Source organism: Cebidichthys violaceus, unplaced genomic scaffold (assembly GCF_023349555.1).
Source record: "Cebidichthys violaceus isolate CVI_PGR_0920_01 unplaced genomic scaffold, fCebVio1.0.p SCAF_15, whole genome shotgun sequence".
Classification (NCBI taxonomy): Eukaryota; Metazoa; Chordata; class Actinopteri; order Perciformes; family Stichaeidae; genus Cebidichthys; species Cebidichthys violaceus.
Window position 1 is genome coordinate 6419045 of NW_027176318.1, and position 17007 is coordinate 6436051.

The window sequence follows — 17007 nt, forward strand, 5'->3', positions numbered from 1 at the left end:
CTTTCCTCATGTAGAACCTTGCTGATTCTAGGTAGGACTGCAATGATGGCTGATTTGATAAAGTATTAGTGCTTCGAGAGGAGGAACGGCTGTTGGAGATGGGTTGGCTTCTGAGCACAGGCTCCTGAATACCTGAAATTTAAAATGGGATAAGGCATCAGCGATGACATTGGTATGGCCTGGCACGAAACAAGCTGTTAATATGAAGTTTTGAGTGACGGATAGCCATGAAATGCATCTCATGAAAGGCATGATGTCAAGGCTGGATGAGCGGCCTTTGTTTATAATCCTTACGACTGCTTGATTGTCACACTGCACCGCGATGCATTTGCGTCTCCAAAACTTCCCCCATATGTGACAAGCTACTGCAATCGAATAGATTTCAAACAGAGCGGAGGAAGAATCAAGCTTGGGGAATGAGTGAGGCCAGCTGTTGGCGAACCATTGGCCTTGATAGTACCCGCCGAAACCCACAGAGGGCGCGGCATCTGTAAAAAACTTTAGAGTCGGAGGAATGAACCACGTCATCATAAAAGAATGTTACCCCGTTCCAATGCCTTAGCAACCGTGACCAGAAACGCAGATCGGAGCGGCACCCTTTGTTCAGTGAAATGACGTTGTGCAAATTTGGCACGGATGAAGCCAGGTCTAGCAAGCTGGAAATGAACGAGTGGCCCTGGGGAACGACGCGCATTGCGTAATTTAAATGGCCGAGGAGGGAAAGCAAATCCTGTTTTGTTACTACTTTCGATGTAGTATAGGACTGACAATGTCACCTATACGCTCGAGTTTCTCTGCTGGAAGAGAAGCTTTCATTTTGATGGTGTCCAGTGTAATGCCCAGAAACTCGAAGCAAGTTGTCGGACCGGTAGTTTTTTCGTCTGAGAGTGGAACGCCGAGATGTTTAAACATGAGCTTAAGTTTGCTCAGTGATGCGCCTGCGTTATCATGCGGAGGGTCTATCGCAGCGTAAAATAAAGTCTGTTCTGTACCTGAATCCTGTCTCGTGGTCTGTTATTGGGTCCTGTCCTGAACTCCCTAGACAAATAAAACTTAACACAATCTAATAAAACGTATAATCTAATAAAACTTAACACAAAACTTTTTTTTGCTTTTTTTTTTTTTTTTTTAAAAACATTAAACCTTAAACAATTCAATACACATTACAAATAAGTAATTTCAAAGTCATCTAAATTCAATTAAAATGGATGAATGTTTTTTCTTGTCGTCTTTTCTGGATCATGGTGGCGATTCTCACCGAGACTTACCTTGAAAGCCTCACCGGGTCCCTGAGTTGGTTTAGGGGGCCTTACTTTCAAAGCCTCACCGGGTCCCTGAGTCAGTTTAGGGGGACTTACTTTCAAAGCCTCACTGAGTCGGTTTAGGGGGACTTACTTTCAAAGCCTCACTGGGTCCCTGAGTCGGTTCAGGGGGACTTACCTTGGAAGCCTCACCGGGTCCCTGAGTCAGTTTAGGGGGACTAACCTTCCTGTGGCACCACCAGCTGTTAAACTGGTTCCTCCACGGTGGATTAAGCTTCCTGTTCGTTGCGTCTTCCGACTCAAGGTGGTCCCATACTAGCCAACGCTTACCTGGACTTACCTTCAGAGAAGAAGAACCAGTAGAGGAGCTAGGAGAACAAGAGGAGGAGTTAGAAGAAATGGGAGTGGAGGAGCCAGTCTTGCGTTCTGAGACTGGGATCCTATGGAGGATGAGCTGTGCGTGGGTCATTGGGTCGGTTGGGGTCTGGAATGAGGAAAGACCTCCACGTGAAGCGACGTCCCACCTGAAGGTTAAAAAAAATACAACCATCAGACCACTGCTCCACATCATAGAAACAAACCAAGGACTGTTGCATCATATGGACTTTCTCACATTACATATTGAATTAAGAGGATCAGTGTCACTATGTAGTAATACTAATAACAATAAATTATATAAATAATAAATTATTTGGAAGTACATAGCACATTCGGAATATGAGTCTCAATGGGAGATGATGAAAGAAACTTATCAAAGTGTTAAAATAGCTGTGTGACGTTCAGGTTCTTTGTGTTCTTACCGTGATACTGGTTGGAGGGACCGTATCTGCTGCCAGGGTTGTAGCCCGGTGGGTCAAAAAAAAGGTCAGTTTAAAGCTGTCTTGCTGATTGAATAAAAGTCAGAAACATATCGGCGCCTTTTCTATAAAAAAATATCTTTTAGTGGTTGTTTCACTCTGCTGTTCATCGTGTTAATGTTCAGGGCACGACTACACAAAAGTGAAACATTTATTAATGACTTGATGTTTAAAATAACCTCATATATTCAAAATACCACAAGTATGTAGGAAACGTGTGAATTGTGAGTTAATACGGATTAAATATACTGTCATGTGTACCTCACTTATGATCAGTATCACATAGAAGTTGTATAAATATATAGAAGCAATATTTGTATTAGCATTTCTCTCAGTTTAAGCTAATGCTGGACGGTCGGGTCTATAAAGCTAACGTTAGCGGTCGGGTCTATAAAGCTAACATTAGCTAATCAAGAAAGCGGCTTTGGTTCAGATACACTTGTTTAAACTTGTTCTCAACACTCAAAAGTCAGTCCTGACTGAGTGGATTCATATACACTGATTAGTGAAAATATTATCAATGTTAGTATAAACATCGGTGTGTTTGGGGGGTTTGAAAAGTGTCTATGGTAAAATACATTAAAAACAACAGTGGTTTAGACAGTGTATAATTCCCACCTCTTTCCTGCAAGAAATCCTGTTTTGATGGTTTATCGGAGATTTCGTGGACTGAAAGTGAGATTGCCGTTTTACTGACTGACAGTTTGGTTCTGGAGAGTGTAATGGTAATTTTTTTTACGTAGTATATATTTCTACTCGGTATATTGTATTCATGCAGAAGTTATTTTGCTCTGAACTTTGTTGAACTTCACCGGTCTCTGTTGTGCAAAAGAATAATTCTCCCTTGTCTGTTCACATAGATAACTAACTGTGTTGTATGAGAATGTTCCATGCCGAGGACTTTGGGCCGCTTGTTTTGGTTGCTGGCCGTTTGTTTTTTGAATGTTGTTCCCATCAGTCTGAGACCAAAAGTCTGAGACCGAGACGTCTGTGACGTTGGCCATCGGCCCCCACCTTTGCTCATTCTGTATAAAGAAAGCTTGTTCACTTTTTTCGAGGTTCTTCCTCACTGAGACTGAACGCATTCTATGTGATGATTGAACCTTCTCTGCGCAGAGAATAAATATTTAAAAGACAACCTGGTTTTTGGTATTATGTATTTCAGCATGAAAAGACTCACGCAAAGCGGGTATAGGATTTTTTTTTTTTTTTTTTTTTTTTCCACCACAATAGATGCCGTGAATTTATAAAAAATGCACATTTTGGTGAACATGACAACGATGGAACGTTCAGGTCCCTGCAGAGAACAGATCTTACCTCAGTGTCTCCATCAGGTCCTCAAGAGTCCATTAAATACAACTTTAAGACGAATATATCCATGTGGACATGAGATAAAATAATAAAATTACATTGTGACTCTCCTGTCATGTTTGAGTCACGTGACCTGCCCACTGGTTAACCACAAATTAATTCTCCACTCGGGCCTGTTAAAGAACACAGTCTTTATATAATGTACAATAATATAGAAATACATGTTTGCATGGAGCTTTGAGGGTGTCAGGCTGGACCCTGTCCTTGGTCCTATGTGGTCCTCCAGTGTCCACAGATTGACAGCACAGACCTGCTGTTTGACAGGTTTCCTACATTGTTGTGATATTTTTTTTTAAGAGACAGGAAGCCAGATTTTCAGAATAAGTGACACAAACATCAGTTTGAAATAAAATGAAAACATTTTCTGAGGTTTGTTTACTGGTCCACATCCTGTCTGTCTTTGGGCCATAGTTGAACAAATGTCTCTCCAGAGACATTACATTTACACACCACTGCATCACATCTGTATTACTCTCTTTGATCCATTTTGTTTTGTTAAAGCAGAAACTTGATGTTTTTAAAGGATGTAACTTTACAAATGTATATTGTGCATATTAGTGGCATGTATGCACATGTTAAAGTACTTATTTGCAATAATAGTGGACGGTACTTTTCGTTTGTTTTTTGTGGACTGGTTGACTCACTGCAACATAGTGGTAGAAAATAGCTGAATACCTAAACTCAAGTACTGTACTTCAGTACAATTGTACTTGACTATTCTTCAACTTCTGTTGACTATATTTCAGATGGTGTTCAAATTAGAGATGCACCGATCCGATATCAATATCTGTATCGGTCCCGACATAGGAAAAAATTCTAGATCGGGTATCGGTGACAATGTGACCGATCCATAAAGGCAAATCTATTCAGTCCAATTATATGCGTTGTGCTCTGCGTAACGTCATCCGCTAGCGAACTGGCCGCATAGATTGTTTTCAAAATGGAGCGAGCGAAAGGATCAGCCATCTGGAACTTTTTCACACTACCTCAGCCAACACATTCGACAGCTACCTGCAATACGTGCGCAGCGATGGTTCCAAGGGGTGGCACTAAAACTTCAAGCTATAACACAACCAATTTAACCACCTGGAACCACGCTACGACATGGTAAGCCGAAAATATTTGTCGGAGACGGCGCTACCTGAACTGCACAGTAAAGTGTGCAAACACATATTGAAGGAGATAAAAGATGTCAAATCGATAAGTTTCACAACAGACATCTGGAGCTCCGACGTTTCCCCTGTGTCACTTTTAAGTTTAACAGCACACTGGCAGGATTAAACTTTTGTGCCACACAGTGCAATGTTAAATGCAACAAACTTTTGTGGGTCACACACCAGCGAAGCGATAGCAGCTAGCCTGAAGGAAATGTTTGACAAGTGGCAAATTCCGTTGAGCAAAATCCACGTGATTCTGAGGGACAACGCCAGCAACATGAGAAAAGCGATGGACAACCTGGGGGCGCGTAGCGTCGGCTGCGTTGCACATACAATGCAGCTGGTTGTCAACGAGGGACTTCTGTCACAGCGTGCGGTCAGAATTTTTTATTTTTTATTTTTTTTTTAAATCGGTTCAGCACTGTTTTTCTCTATTAGATCGGTATCAGATCGGTATCGGCCGATACTAAACCTCAGATATCTGTATCGGAAGTGAAAAACGTGGATCGGTGCATCCCTAGTTCAAATGTTACTTTTTACTCCACAACATATATTTGACAGCTGTTACTTTTCAGATAAAGTTCATGAAACTCAACACATTGGACATAGAGCGAGGTCTATGTGTGTCCATTGGCTGTGGAGATGCCAAAGGGACAAAGCTTTCAGAGAGCTGAAACCTTTAATAAAAAAACTTTTGGACCTTTCCAATATACTATACTATGACCTTTTTCTTTTTTTTACTTTTTTTCGACATACTATATTATGACTTGTTTCTTCATGGTATATTATGACTTTTTAAAATTCAATTCAGTTCAATTCAATGTATTTTGCAAAGCACAAATCACAAATTTGCCTCAGAGGGCTTTACAATCTGTACACATGCGACATCCTCTGTCCCGGGACCCTCACATCAGTACAGGAAAAACTCCCCCCAAAAAAACCCTTTAACTGGGATAAAATAGGAAGAGGCTTTAGGGAGAGCAACAGAGGGATCCCTCTCCAAGGATGGACAGAAGTACAACGGATGTCATGTGTACAGAATGAACAACATAACAGAGTTACAACACATTCAATGCATATGACATAAATGATTCATATAATGAGGGTAGTAAGCAGAATAATGATGGAAACATTACAACTACTAATAATAACAGCAGCAGTGGATATAGTAGAATAACAATGATAACAAAAGCAGTAATGGTATCGGCAATAGCAAAAGAAATGCAACTACTAATAATAATGATAGTAGCAGGGGGTGTCAGGCAGGACCACGGCAGGAGGCAAGACCACGGTCCAGATAAAACCACGATCCACAGAAACCTGCGAGGCAAGAAAGCACAAAGAATTTTTTTTCCCAAGTTTAACTGAATCATTTAAATATCACTGTATAGAAAAGGCATTTTTACTTATTTTAATATGGCAGCCTTTAACCATTGATAACCATCAGTGTCTACCTTTTTTTTTTTTTTTTTTTTTTTTAACTGCCACTGAACATTTCTACCATCCACTCATGTTTTTTGTCGCTTTAGGATTGTAAAGACTAAGTCAGTGGTATCCTACATAAGATAATGTAGGATACCATCCACCAAATACTATTATTTATTATCCACCAAATAATTCAGTTCAAAACTGTTTTAAGGTCTTAAATCTATCAACTGACTAATTGCCAAACTCAGGTGCAGGTGAGATTTGGATGTGGCTATAGTTACCATACAGTACACGAGATGCAATATATTAGCATTTGACTATGAATTTGCAAACATAGACAGCTTAACAATCTTAAAAGGATAAATTGTGGAGTTACTTGCAACAGCTTAAACTTTTGTTGTGACTTGTTGCACGTATGATTTAACATATCTGCAATCTGCAAAATATTTTTTGTAATATATACAGTGTTATGTCATTACTGCTAATGGGTCATAGTGTGTGTGTGTGTGTGTGTGTGTGTGTGTGTGTGTGTGTGTGTGTGTGTGTGTGTGTGTGTGTGTGTGTGTGTGTGTGTGTGTGTGTGTGTGTGTGTGTGTGTTAGACAGCCAGAGAGAGAGGGAGATCACATAGAGCAGAGAACAGTGGTCTTGTTGTGATAAAGGCAGCGAGGCCATAGCCAGTCAGCATCTGGCTGTGAATTACTTCATTCAGAGGACACGTGTGCTCAATATGCCAAACTGGGGACTTCTGAGTGCCCTGGGAAAGTGTTTGAGCCAACAAATGTAACAAGGGAATACACTAGTTTCATTGTTTGGGAGCTATGATCACAGTCATCTCAAGAGGTCCATCACCACGAGGTTGATATAGAAAGTAAACCAATTTGCAAAAACATGTGATTGTATTGAATTATGCAGGAAGTATATATAGGCATACCTACAATCAAATAAATACATATTTTTTATATCTTATACCTTTTTACTTATTAAATCACTGAATCAAGCTAAAGTTGGGGTTCGGCCTTTGCAGCTCGAGAATTTACTAGATGTCAGTAAAATGAGGTAGGGTGATCCTTGCCTGATATAAAAAGTGCTTATTAATTAGTTTAATGTAATGCCATATTTGGAAATAATGATGTGAACGGGAGAACAGCCGAGGGGGTTACCTCCAACACACCATCGCTGTTCAAAGTACGCGCGGAACCCACGGGCTGGACCGTGCGGTGACATCCAATGAAATACTCGGATGTTAGCACATGAAGCGGCACCACACAATCCAGTTGCTATTGGAAGCCAAAGATCAGAAATGTCAAGACACTTCACTCTCATTTCCAGCCAATGAAAACCACTGCCTGTTAAACCAACACACCCGATTGATATGGTCACAGGGAAGAGCCTACAAACTGAATATGAATAATTATATAGAACTGTATCTAGATGATACATAAATTAATTAATATTATGAGGAAAATCTTCATAATACAACACGACCAATACAAGACAGCCATATTTTGCATATTCGAGAGGAAACTCCTACATGTATAGTTGTCAAAGCACTATCAGTAACTTACAAAGATCCTAACTATTGCTGCATGCCGCATGTATTGTAATTGTATATTTTCTGGAAAAATAGAGGTGATGTTACCAATTTGAGAAAGTGTCCTCCGTATTTTAGCGAAGCCGGAAGTGGGTAGGGGTGAATCCTCTCACTTCCACTGGCTACTTTTGGCCGTCTGTAACAACAGCAGCATCAGACAAGGGATAACCTAAGGATGGAAGAATTTGAAGGTGAACGAAATTGCCGTTTATGTGTTTATTTATTTCGATGTTTCGAGGCAAAGGCGAGCTTACAGCCTCTCCATTTTCATTATTTCAAATTGACGGATTCATCACTGCGTTAGCATTCCATTTTTGTCAGGTTGGGATTTAGCTTAAGTAGTGCTAGGTAACGTCAGGGCCGAAGATGAAGCTAGCTCCGACTGTCTCTGAATGGGTGTGATCCCTACGTTAGCCATTGGAGTTATCCAGTGTTAGCATGCTGCTACTTAATAAACCTTGACATACATGAAAGCATAGTAGTGCATTTAGCCGTTAAATGTAGGTAATAACGTCTGCCGTTATGCCATTGTGGGAACAACAGTATTACATGTATGTGAGAGAACGTAACGTTTAGCATTTAAGTGATGTGTTGTCGCCTGTGGTCTGTTTCAACAAACCCAATGTTTGTCTACAGCTGATAAAGATAAAGGTGCATTCACGTTCTCTGTGATATTAAACTTCCTTCATTCACTATAACCAGAATTGAATCTTTTATTATTGCAGACAGTGACGGTCCTCCTGCTGGGGAACTGACTCAATGCGACACTTGTAGCAGATCCTTCTTCCCTAAAGTCCTGGTAAACAAAACTAAAAAATAAGCACTCCATGGCCATTTTTTTTTTAGCATTCCTTAATAGAGATATGAATGTATATGATGTAATAATACCAATAACAGTACCGTTTTTTAAGAGAAGGCACATTTTCATGTTCATCTAAAATTTGAGACTTGATGGTCAATAGTTTTTGCTAAAAAGATACATTTATGGTGTTAAGAATGCACTAAGACAATATTGTCCACACTTATTTTCAGCTAACAGCATATCAGCTGTTTGGATGAGTTACTGGGTTCAATCCAAATAGCCAGTAGGACTCTGTGAAGAGCTCTTTATAGGGAGGGGTTTTAACAAAGCACTAAAGCTTTTCGCTCAAGCCAACATGTACGATTTTTAGGCCACATGATTTAAAAACCTGACCAAGGACTTGCTGTAGTGCTAAAATGTATGTAAATGTAGATAATGGTTGGCTGCTATGTAATATCATTTGTCACCAAGGAATCAAACCCGAAAAACAAATGCTGTGTTTGTACACTTGAAGCACTTACACCACTTATTTACATAGTTGACTTGTTGTTGTGTAAAGCATTTTGTACACATTCTTGTCTATATAGTAGTTACAGACATAGATAAAGACAAATATGATGCATATGTTTATTAATACCACTATATTTGCTATCATCGCTACTGTCTGTATTTTGCTAACGTGACTAAAACATAATACAGAGATGGGTTTTATCACATCGGAGCTACAATGATCTCAGTAACTTCATGGAACATATTGTTTTCCTGTGATGCCAATACACACATTTGTGCACTTCTACAAGCACTCAACCTAATTAGTTGTCAAATAATGTGTTAAGCATTTGCTGGCATTTGTGTGAAGAACCTTGTAGCTAGATTTTCCTTGAAAGATGTGCTTGCATTCTTTACTTCACAGCTGTCACAGAAATCACCTGTCTTGCTCTCTGCTTCTTTCAAAACAACAAAATGTTTTTAAATGCGATTGAGACCAAATGGCAGATTGGGTAATAAGAGAGGCACAGATCTCAAATGTTGGCAAATGTTTCCAAAAAACATGTGGAAACACATTACATTTGTGTAGTTTTTTGTATCCTGTGCATCTTTTTCTCTCTCTCTCTACAGCAACGCCATGCGAAAATCTGCCAAAAGTCGGCAACCAAAAGGAGGAAGGTTTTTGACTCTAGCCGACAGAGAGCTGAGGGTACCGACCTCCCCACGCTCAAACCCATCAAACCAAAGGTAAGACTACACCTTGGGGGGGGGGGGGGGTTGGATATCTAACTCACAATTTCAAAGAGAGTTCAATTTGATTTTCAATAGGAAGAGAAAAACTGCTCAAAGTTGTACATCTCAGTGTGGAATCTCTGTCCGAAAATAACTGTATGAACAGTTTCATGACATTTGAATATGTAAAATCCAGCCTATATAAATGTAGGCACTTTCAATTGTATTTCAGTCACAAAGTTCATCTTCCACTGGGAAAGTAAGTTGATTCATCTTTTTTTTTCATTTGTCTTTTCTTTCTGTGTACATTAGTTTTTAGTGGCACGGTTATTCAGCTGAAGCCCAAATCCCATTCCCTCATTGTTTCTGCATTTATAGATTCTGGTTCCCCTTCTTTCAGCCACTGGCTTAAATAATTTGGAGGCGTGTCAAATCATACAGTGGTATTAGTTTAAAAAAAACACTGAATCTGTGGTATTTTTCTTACCTTTCCACAACTAAAAATCTTAAGATGAAGCCATTATAATTTAATTTTCTTTAAACATGACTGTGTTGACAGTATTATCCTCTATATCTTCTCAAGCTGCACTAATTATTTACAAACAAGCATAAAGAGAAGCTGTCTGTCTCAGTTTGTTCTTGTAAACTTCTCTGCTGGCTGAGACAGGAATAACATACTACTTGCTGTATGTGATACCTGTGCTCTTCATTATTGATTATTATCGCTTATAAACTTCACTCTGGAATGTTATTTATTTGTTGACATTCTAGATTTGTTTCCAGTTATTAATGACTTAGTGGATTTGCTGTTGTAAACATAACTGTTGCTGCTCTAGAACCAATATTTAATTATACCTAAATTATAAATAACTTCTATTCCTGTTCAGAATGTCTTTGTTTTAAAAGCAATCATTTAGTCATGAAAAAGTATTGATAAGAGTGGCTCCTTGTTGTACTATAATCCTAAAGATACCTATCCGTACCTGAAGGCCACCGTAGTTCTGTTAGTTACTGAGCTGAGGGATGTGCAGCAGCCTCACCACTAGATGGCTCTAAATCTCACACACTGCCCCTTCAACTGCTGCACAGTCACACTCAATCTGCCCTCCCACTGGAATAACAGGATTCACAGTTTCCTGGCATGAACGGGACGTCACAGAACATTGTTTTGTGATTCTTTCTGTCCCACACATAATGGGGCAATACTTAATTAGGAGCCCATAATGTTACAATGTTTGATTGAGTTATCAGAATAGACAGTTATATAGAAATGTATCACATAGTCAAGGTGTTGAGGAATATGCTGTAACTGGTGTATGGTTAGAGGGAATAAACGGAAATTAGCTTCAGTTCTCCCAAAATCCTCCTTGTTTGTCAGTCAGACATGCTTAATTAACTCGAAGAAAAGCTTTATAGCAGGAAGTAGATGTCCAGTGCCAGATGGGCTATCATGTTGCCACAGAAACAGCTCAGTGAACTACTTCGGTCAGAAATCATCAGCTTTTAATTATACTCAGACTGCCATGTTGGAAAGAAAGGGGATTCTTTCTTTTTTTTTTATAGAAGTGAAAGTCGGAAGCATGTTGTTAAGAGCTGCATTAATTACAACCACGAGTTAAATTATAGGAATGTACAGGCTTGAATAATAAGAAAGAAGTTTTCAATGTGCACATAAATATCAAGGACACGTAATAACAGCACTCTCTGAATGACAGTTATGAGGTTTACCATGACGGCATCGATAGCCGCCTCAGGTTGTGGTGAAAAAGAATCAACATTAAAAACAAGCTGGTGTAACAGCACATCTGGTCTGTGCTTCCTCTTGCCAGGCAGAACCTCCAAAGAAGCCGTCCAACTGGCGCAAAAAACACGAGGACTTCATCGCTACCATCCGAGCCGCTAAGGTCGTCACTCAGGTCATGAAGGATGGAGGACCATTACCTCCACCTCCTCCTCCTACGTATGACCCAGGTAATGTCGAATCCCAAATACAAATGTAACTTATTGAGTTTGCAGTTGCAAGAGAAAAGAAAAACACACGTACAAGGCAGACTTTCCCCACTTAGCAGTACTTGAGAGGTTTTATGTGTATTTTCTCACTAACCTGTTTGTCTTCAGACTATGTCCAATGTCCTTTCTGTCAGCGGAGGTTCAACCAGGGTGCAGCTGACAGACACATCAAGTTCTGCCAGGAGCAGGCTGCTCGTATGCCAACCAAGGGCAAGTTAGGAGATGCCAAGAAGCCTCCTGGTCGCACACCGGTACACACATGCACACACTGCACCGCTACATTTGTGTGCACACGAACGGGCAATTTTGTGTTTTTGTTGGAAAATATTATTTTACTTTGGTTGCATTGTTTTTCTAAATCCAGCATTACAGCATTCATTTCCAATTGCAAATCTGGTTGTGTTCTAAACGTAAAACATTGCAAAATTTGACAGTATGAAATAATATTTATGATACATTGCACATGCAGCTTTCATCTCATAATTAGAACAGCTGTGTTTACCCCCAGTATTCATATTGATTAGACTGTATGTGTAGATAGCTACACAGTCAATTCTCAATCTCATGTTATTTACAATTCTTTTTCGTTTGTGAATTCATAATTGCCCTTTTCCATTATTACCATTGTCAGACACCCACTTTGCAGCAGGCGTAGAATTACCGGCAATTTGGAAGCCAATAAAAACAGCAGGGTCCAAATCGGGTTTTTTTGGCTTTTTTTTCCATCAAAAAGAGAAAACATTGTTTCCCAGTGGGCCATTTTTTAAATATTTGCTGTGGATCCGTGTTTTCAACTCTCAAATGTTCTTCCTCATAGCAGTTAACAACACATTTTTGAACCGGTTTGTAAAGCCGAGCCATACTCCATGCATTGTACATTATGGTCTGCCCTTAGTTATAAAAACTGTAGCATAGTGATACATGACCTGTGTGTCCTAACTCTACTCTATGTCTCTGTCTTCTGTGTAATGTGACTGTGTTGATACTTTGTATCCCATGACCTTATTTATTTAGAATTTTCTCTCTCTCTCTCTCTCTCTCTCTCTCTCTCTCTCTCTCTCTCTCTCTCTCTCTCTCTCTCTCTCTCTCTCTCTCTCTCTCTCTCTCTCTCTCTCTCTCTCTCTCTCTCTCTCTCTCTCTCTCAGCCCAAGCCTCCTGCCCCTGTAAAGAAGGCCAACTCTCCTGCTGTGTCAACCATCCCTTCAGCCTCCTCTCGTTTACCCCAGAGATCAGGCCTTGGACAGCCCTCTGGTACGGGCACAGCTCTGTTGATCATGCATCGCGGGTTGTTGTGTTCACACCAGACAGTTCTGTATATTTGTGAGCGAATTTTTTATTTTTTTTTTATCATGAAATGACTCAGGCTTCTCTTTTCTCTCTATTGCTCTAGGGATCCCATCTAGTAAGGTCTCTTCTGCAGGTTCAGTGAGGAGTAATCCCTCTGGCCTCACAAGCCCTCCATCAGGGTCAGTGCTCACTCACAGTGCTCATGTGAAGCTATGGTTAACACTATGATTGACTTAATTGATGGCGTCATAAGAATAACGGGTTACATCTATGAATACAGTGGGTCAACTCAGATGTGAGTTTTGAACCTGAACATTACAGTTTTAAACTCTGAACTGTCTTTACAAACCCAAGTGGTTTGTATTATACACATCCTTGTCTTTCTTCTCCTGTTTGTCCTCTCAGTGTGGGAAGTAAGACTCGAGCTGTGAGCTCTGGCTATGGCTCTGTGAGGACCCCTCAGTCGGGAACAGCAAACAACAAGAAGAAAGTAGACGCCTACATATCGAGGTGAGCCAGTTCACTAATAGGTTTGCTAAAAATAAAAACACGAGAATACATACTACAACTACCATACAGTTGATGTAAACTACCCTGCCCTCTTGTGCTTTGTTGGTGTATTGCATATAGATTGAGGACATTCCGGTCCCATTCAGTAACTTTTGTTTATACAACAGGTTACTGAATGATGCTTAATGTGCGCAGCCTAGCAGAATGATGCCTCAAACAAAAGAAGCTGTCTTCTTATGATGTAAATAATAATGCAATCTGTACAGCTACAGGTTCTGTTTACTTGGGTGATAGTAATGCTGACACTAAATAAAGATTAAGCTAATATATGTCACATACATTCACCATGAAGTGCTTGAAGTACACCTTGTAGGAAAGCTTAAGCATTTTATCGTTTATGTTAACACTAAAATATTGACTTCATTTGAAGTTATTTATTTGTTTGGTTATTGTACTATCTCAACTTAACTTAAATAATACTCATAATACAGTGAGCAAGGCGTTTAGAGTATTTAAAAACCCTACATTATTTAAACCCTTAATAATCTGTTCATCAGCCCTGCACTGAAATATCATGAATAACAACGTGATGTACTTAGTTTCTAACGTTGTTGTCGGGTCATCTTTGTTGAATTTCGCAGGAATGACGTCGATGACGGTGTTGATAACGGTGGCATGAAGAGCAAGTTCTGTCATGCTTGTGGGACCAAGTACCCGGTGGAATCCGCCAAATTCTGCTGCGAGTGTGGGGTCAGGAAGATGTGTATCTGATGGCGGTCAGGAGAGGGTGAAACTAGAAATGTATGGGGATGCACTGGTATTCAAACTAGCATTGGAGAGGATTGACAAAGCTAATCAGTCTGTATTTTCACGCCTGTGGGTCTAATTTCACGGCAGTAAAGTGGTGTAATCATCGGCAAAAGACCCCCACGGTGCGCTGTCATGGAATTTGCTGGTCCATGCCACTTTATTCACATTTCTTCAGTGCTTCCTGCTTCATAGTATACCATTTTTAATTAGTACACATTTTCATAACATAAATCTCATAACCTTAATCTAGAATTCATTTTGCATTTAGTCACTACGATTGCTGTGTTTTACGGCTGATGGCTTTGCGTATCAAAACTGATGTGGTATAAAGTTATGTTAAACTGTGTTAAGGTTCATGATCTCATTAGCTGATGTGACGAATGATACAGGGACAACCCATGCAGCCCATTGCTTTCAGTTAACCTCCATCTTGCTGCTGGTACAGCATCACAGCTGATTCCACCAGAACACACGAGCATTATTGCCGGGAAACTAGACTAATCATTTTATTACTAATTTTATTGTTGCTGGACAATAATTACATTACAGATGCATTAGAGAAGAGGTGGGTTGTAAAATGTGAATGAGGTTGTAAAGGGCTGGTGTTGAGTGACTCATTGTAGGGTGATTGCCCCTGTATCTCAATCCCCAGTCAACTGTGATCTGAAATGCATTCCTTAATCCCATTTGTCTCCGCTTCCTCTCAAACTAAATATGTTCCTATTGAAGTGCAATATGATCGACTACTAAAGAAAACAGCGTGGTGTTTTTTTAATGAAATTGTGTTGTAATTTTGGATAGATATCACCTTGTTTCGACAGGGACCAGTCCAAAAATGAACCAGCTGTTAAAAAGGTCAGTGCTCCCTTTAAAAGGTACCTTTTACAGGCAACATTTGTTTCCAGCTGTCTTAATGTTACCCTCATAGGCCTGACTTTTCTAGACACATGTAGCATTAACTCAAACCCGTTTATTCCCCCTCTTTTTATACAATGCAATTAATTATTTATTTTTAATTTTACTGAATGAACAATGACTGCATCTCTTTTGTTAATGCTCTGTGGAATTAAAATGTTTTTCTCTGGAGTTGTATGAAACCTAACTGCACATGGATGTGTTGCATTTTTTTTTTTTTTTTCCATGATCGCTTTTCTATTCTGTCAGTATTTAGCTATTTAGGGTCAATAGTACAGCATCATTGTAAATGCCCTGTACGGGTACTGTTGATCTCGCTCCTTGATATGACTCTATTTATGACCCTCACAGTTCATTTACAGGTGGGACTCTGAGAAGCAAAGGCCTCTCGTTGAAGTTGCATATGTAATGCTCATTAACCCTCACACTCTTAAGAGTGATTAAGTATGATAATCTTTGAGTCCTTTTGAGAAGTTGTTGTTAGTTTCAATAAACCAATTATATTTATGTTACATGACAATAAATGCTTGAACAGAATGGACAGGTGTGCTTCCCTCGCTGATACGACAGCTGTTAGCCTGGATACAGATGGCATGTATATCCACCATCAATAAATGTCTGTGAAGACGGCTGTGATGGAGTTGTGAGAGTGTTTGTTGAAGAGAGAGGAAGCAGAGCGCATTACAGTGCTGTAATACTGTGCATCACATGGGGTAATACGTACAAAGTAACACACAAGCCTTTACTTTAAGATATAAATATATTTTGAATATGCCAAACAGAAATTAGCTACATGATAATGCATTATGTATGGTCAATGACAGGATCAGAAAATAGCTGTTGGGGCAAAAGCTGCATGCGGATATGTTTTTGTTTTGCATTTCTGATACACACAAACAAACAAAAGGCCTGTTTAAAAATGATATAAAACTACACATTTGGCTCCCCAATCTACAGCACAATGCTGAAAGGATTAAACAAGCATGCAGGCACCATTAATCAAAGCCAGGTGAGTTTGACAGGAAAGCTTCTTAGATGTATCCCAGAACAGAGCCAAGTGTGTGTGTGTGTGAGCTGAACTCAGCCATCTGTGGCAAAATGTGCTTTTAACACATCAATCACACTCTGATTAATCAACACTATCATTTTAAGGAGAGTACCAATGACTTGACACACAGCCTAAAACAACTCCCCAGACAAACAAGAAATAACAAAGGTGTTATTCTACTCCAAAGTGAAAGTAAAACTGTATTTGAGTACCATAATATGTCCAGCTCATGCTTAAGCTGTCATCACTAAGTGCAAGTAAATGTCGTAGCATATTCTCTACAAACTAATGGCTCTGAAGACACACTTTTTGCTGCATGTTTGTAGCTTTACATTTTATAGTTTACCTTTTTGAATACACCTTCCGTCACCTTAGAGCTTCCCTGTGCCGTGCATCATGCACCTTTTGTCGAGTCCTTAAGACATTCTTCTGCACATAGAGTTCACTATGTTGGACGACCATGGGACATTCTTTTCCAGTTAGCTTAATAGCTCCTGTTTGTTTAGCTTGGAAACTTATCTGAAGAGTCGGTAGTCACACGACATCCAAAACAATTGCAAGAGAGATATACTGACACATGACGGGATATATAGCTTAAATGAAGCAGAAGCTTCCTCTTGCACAATCCAATGAAGGACTGCGTAACTGGCAGGAAGTACAAGTACTCTGCTTCACAATTAACTTGGGTTTGGTCTCAGGTCCATTAGTTTAGTGTTCAGCATCTGGTAGCATGTGG

The 17007-nt window shown here is 39.7% G+C and overlaps 1 protein-coding gene and 1 pseudogene across 2 annotated transcripts; one reads left to right on the top strand and one right to left on the bottom strand.

Moving 5' to 3' along the window:
* Window positions 1-958: 958 nt before the first annotated feature.
* On the bottom strand, window positions 959-3123 carry LOC137872089 (uncharacterized; annotated as a pseudogene).
* A 4651-nt stretch (window positions 3124-7774) lies between these two features.
* zc2hc1a (zinc finger, C2HC-type containing 1A) lies at window positions 7775-15394 on the top strand. Of its 2 annotated transcripts, XM_068709721.1 has the most exons (10): window positions 7775-7859; window positions 8394-8467; window positions 9590-9706; window positions 9924-9950; window positions 11521-11662; window positions 11810-11952; window positions 12847-12952; window positions 13092-13167; window positions 13394-13498; window positions 14140-15394. In XM_068709721.1, exons 1-10 carry the CDS (start codon window positions 7844-7846, stop codon window positions 14267-14269), a joined length of 936 nt encoding a protein of 311 aa, XP_068565822.1. In that variant the 5' UTR covers window positions 7775-7843; the 3' UTR covers window positions 14270-15394. The 2 variants fall into 2 exon arrangements, with proteins under 2 accessions (XP_068565822.1, XP_068565823.1); XM_068709722.1 differs by lacking the exon at window positions 9924-9950.
* The last annotated feature ends 1613 nt before the right edge of the window (window positions 15395-17007 follow it).

Excerpts from the sequence above, each read along its gene's own strand:
- zc2hc1a (XM_068709721.1), top strand. Across the intron at positions 11,953-12,846 it reads AGCCTCCTGGTCGCACACCG|CCCAAGCCTCCTGCCCCTGT; the intron begins GTACACACATGC and ends TCTCTCTCTCAG. Across the intron at positions 13,168-13,393 it reads CTCACAAGCCCTCCATCAGG|TGTGGGAAGTAAGACTCGAG; the intron begins GTCAGTGCTCAC and ends TTGTCCTCTCAG.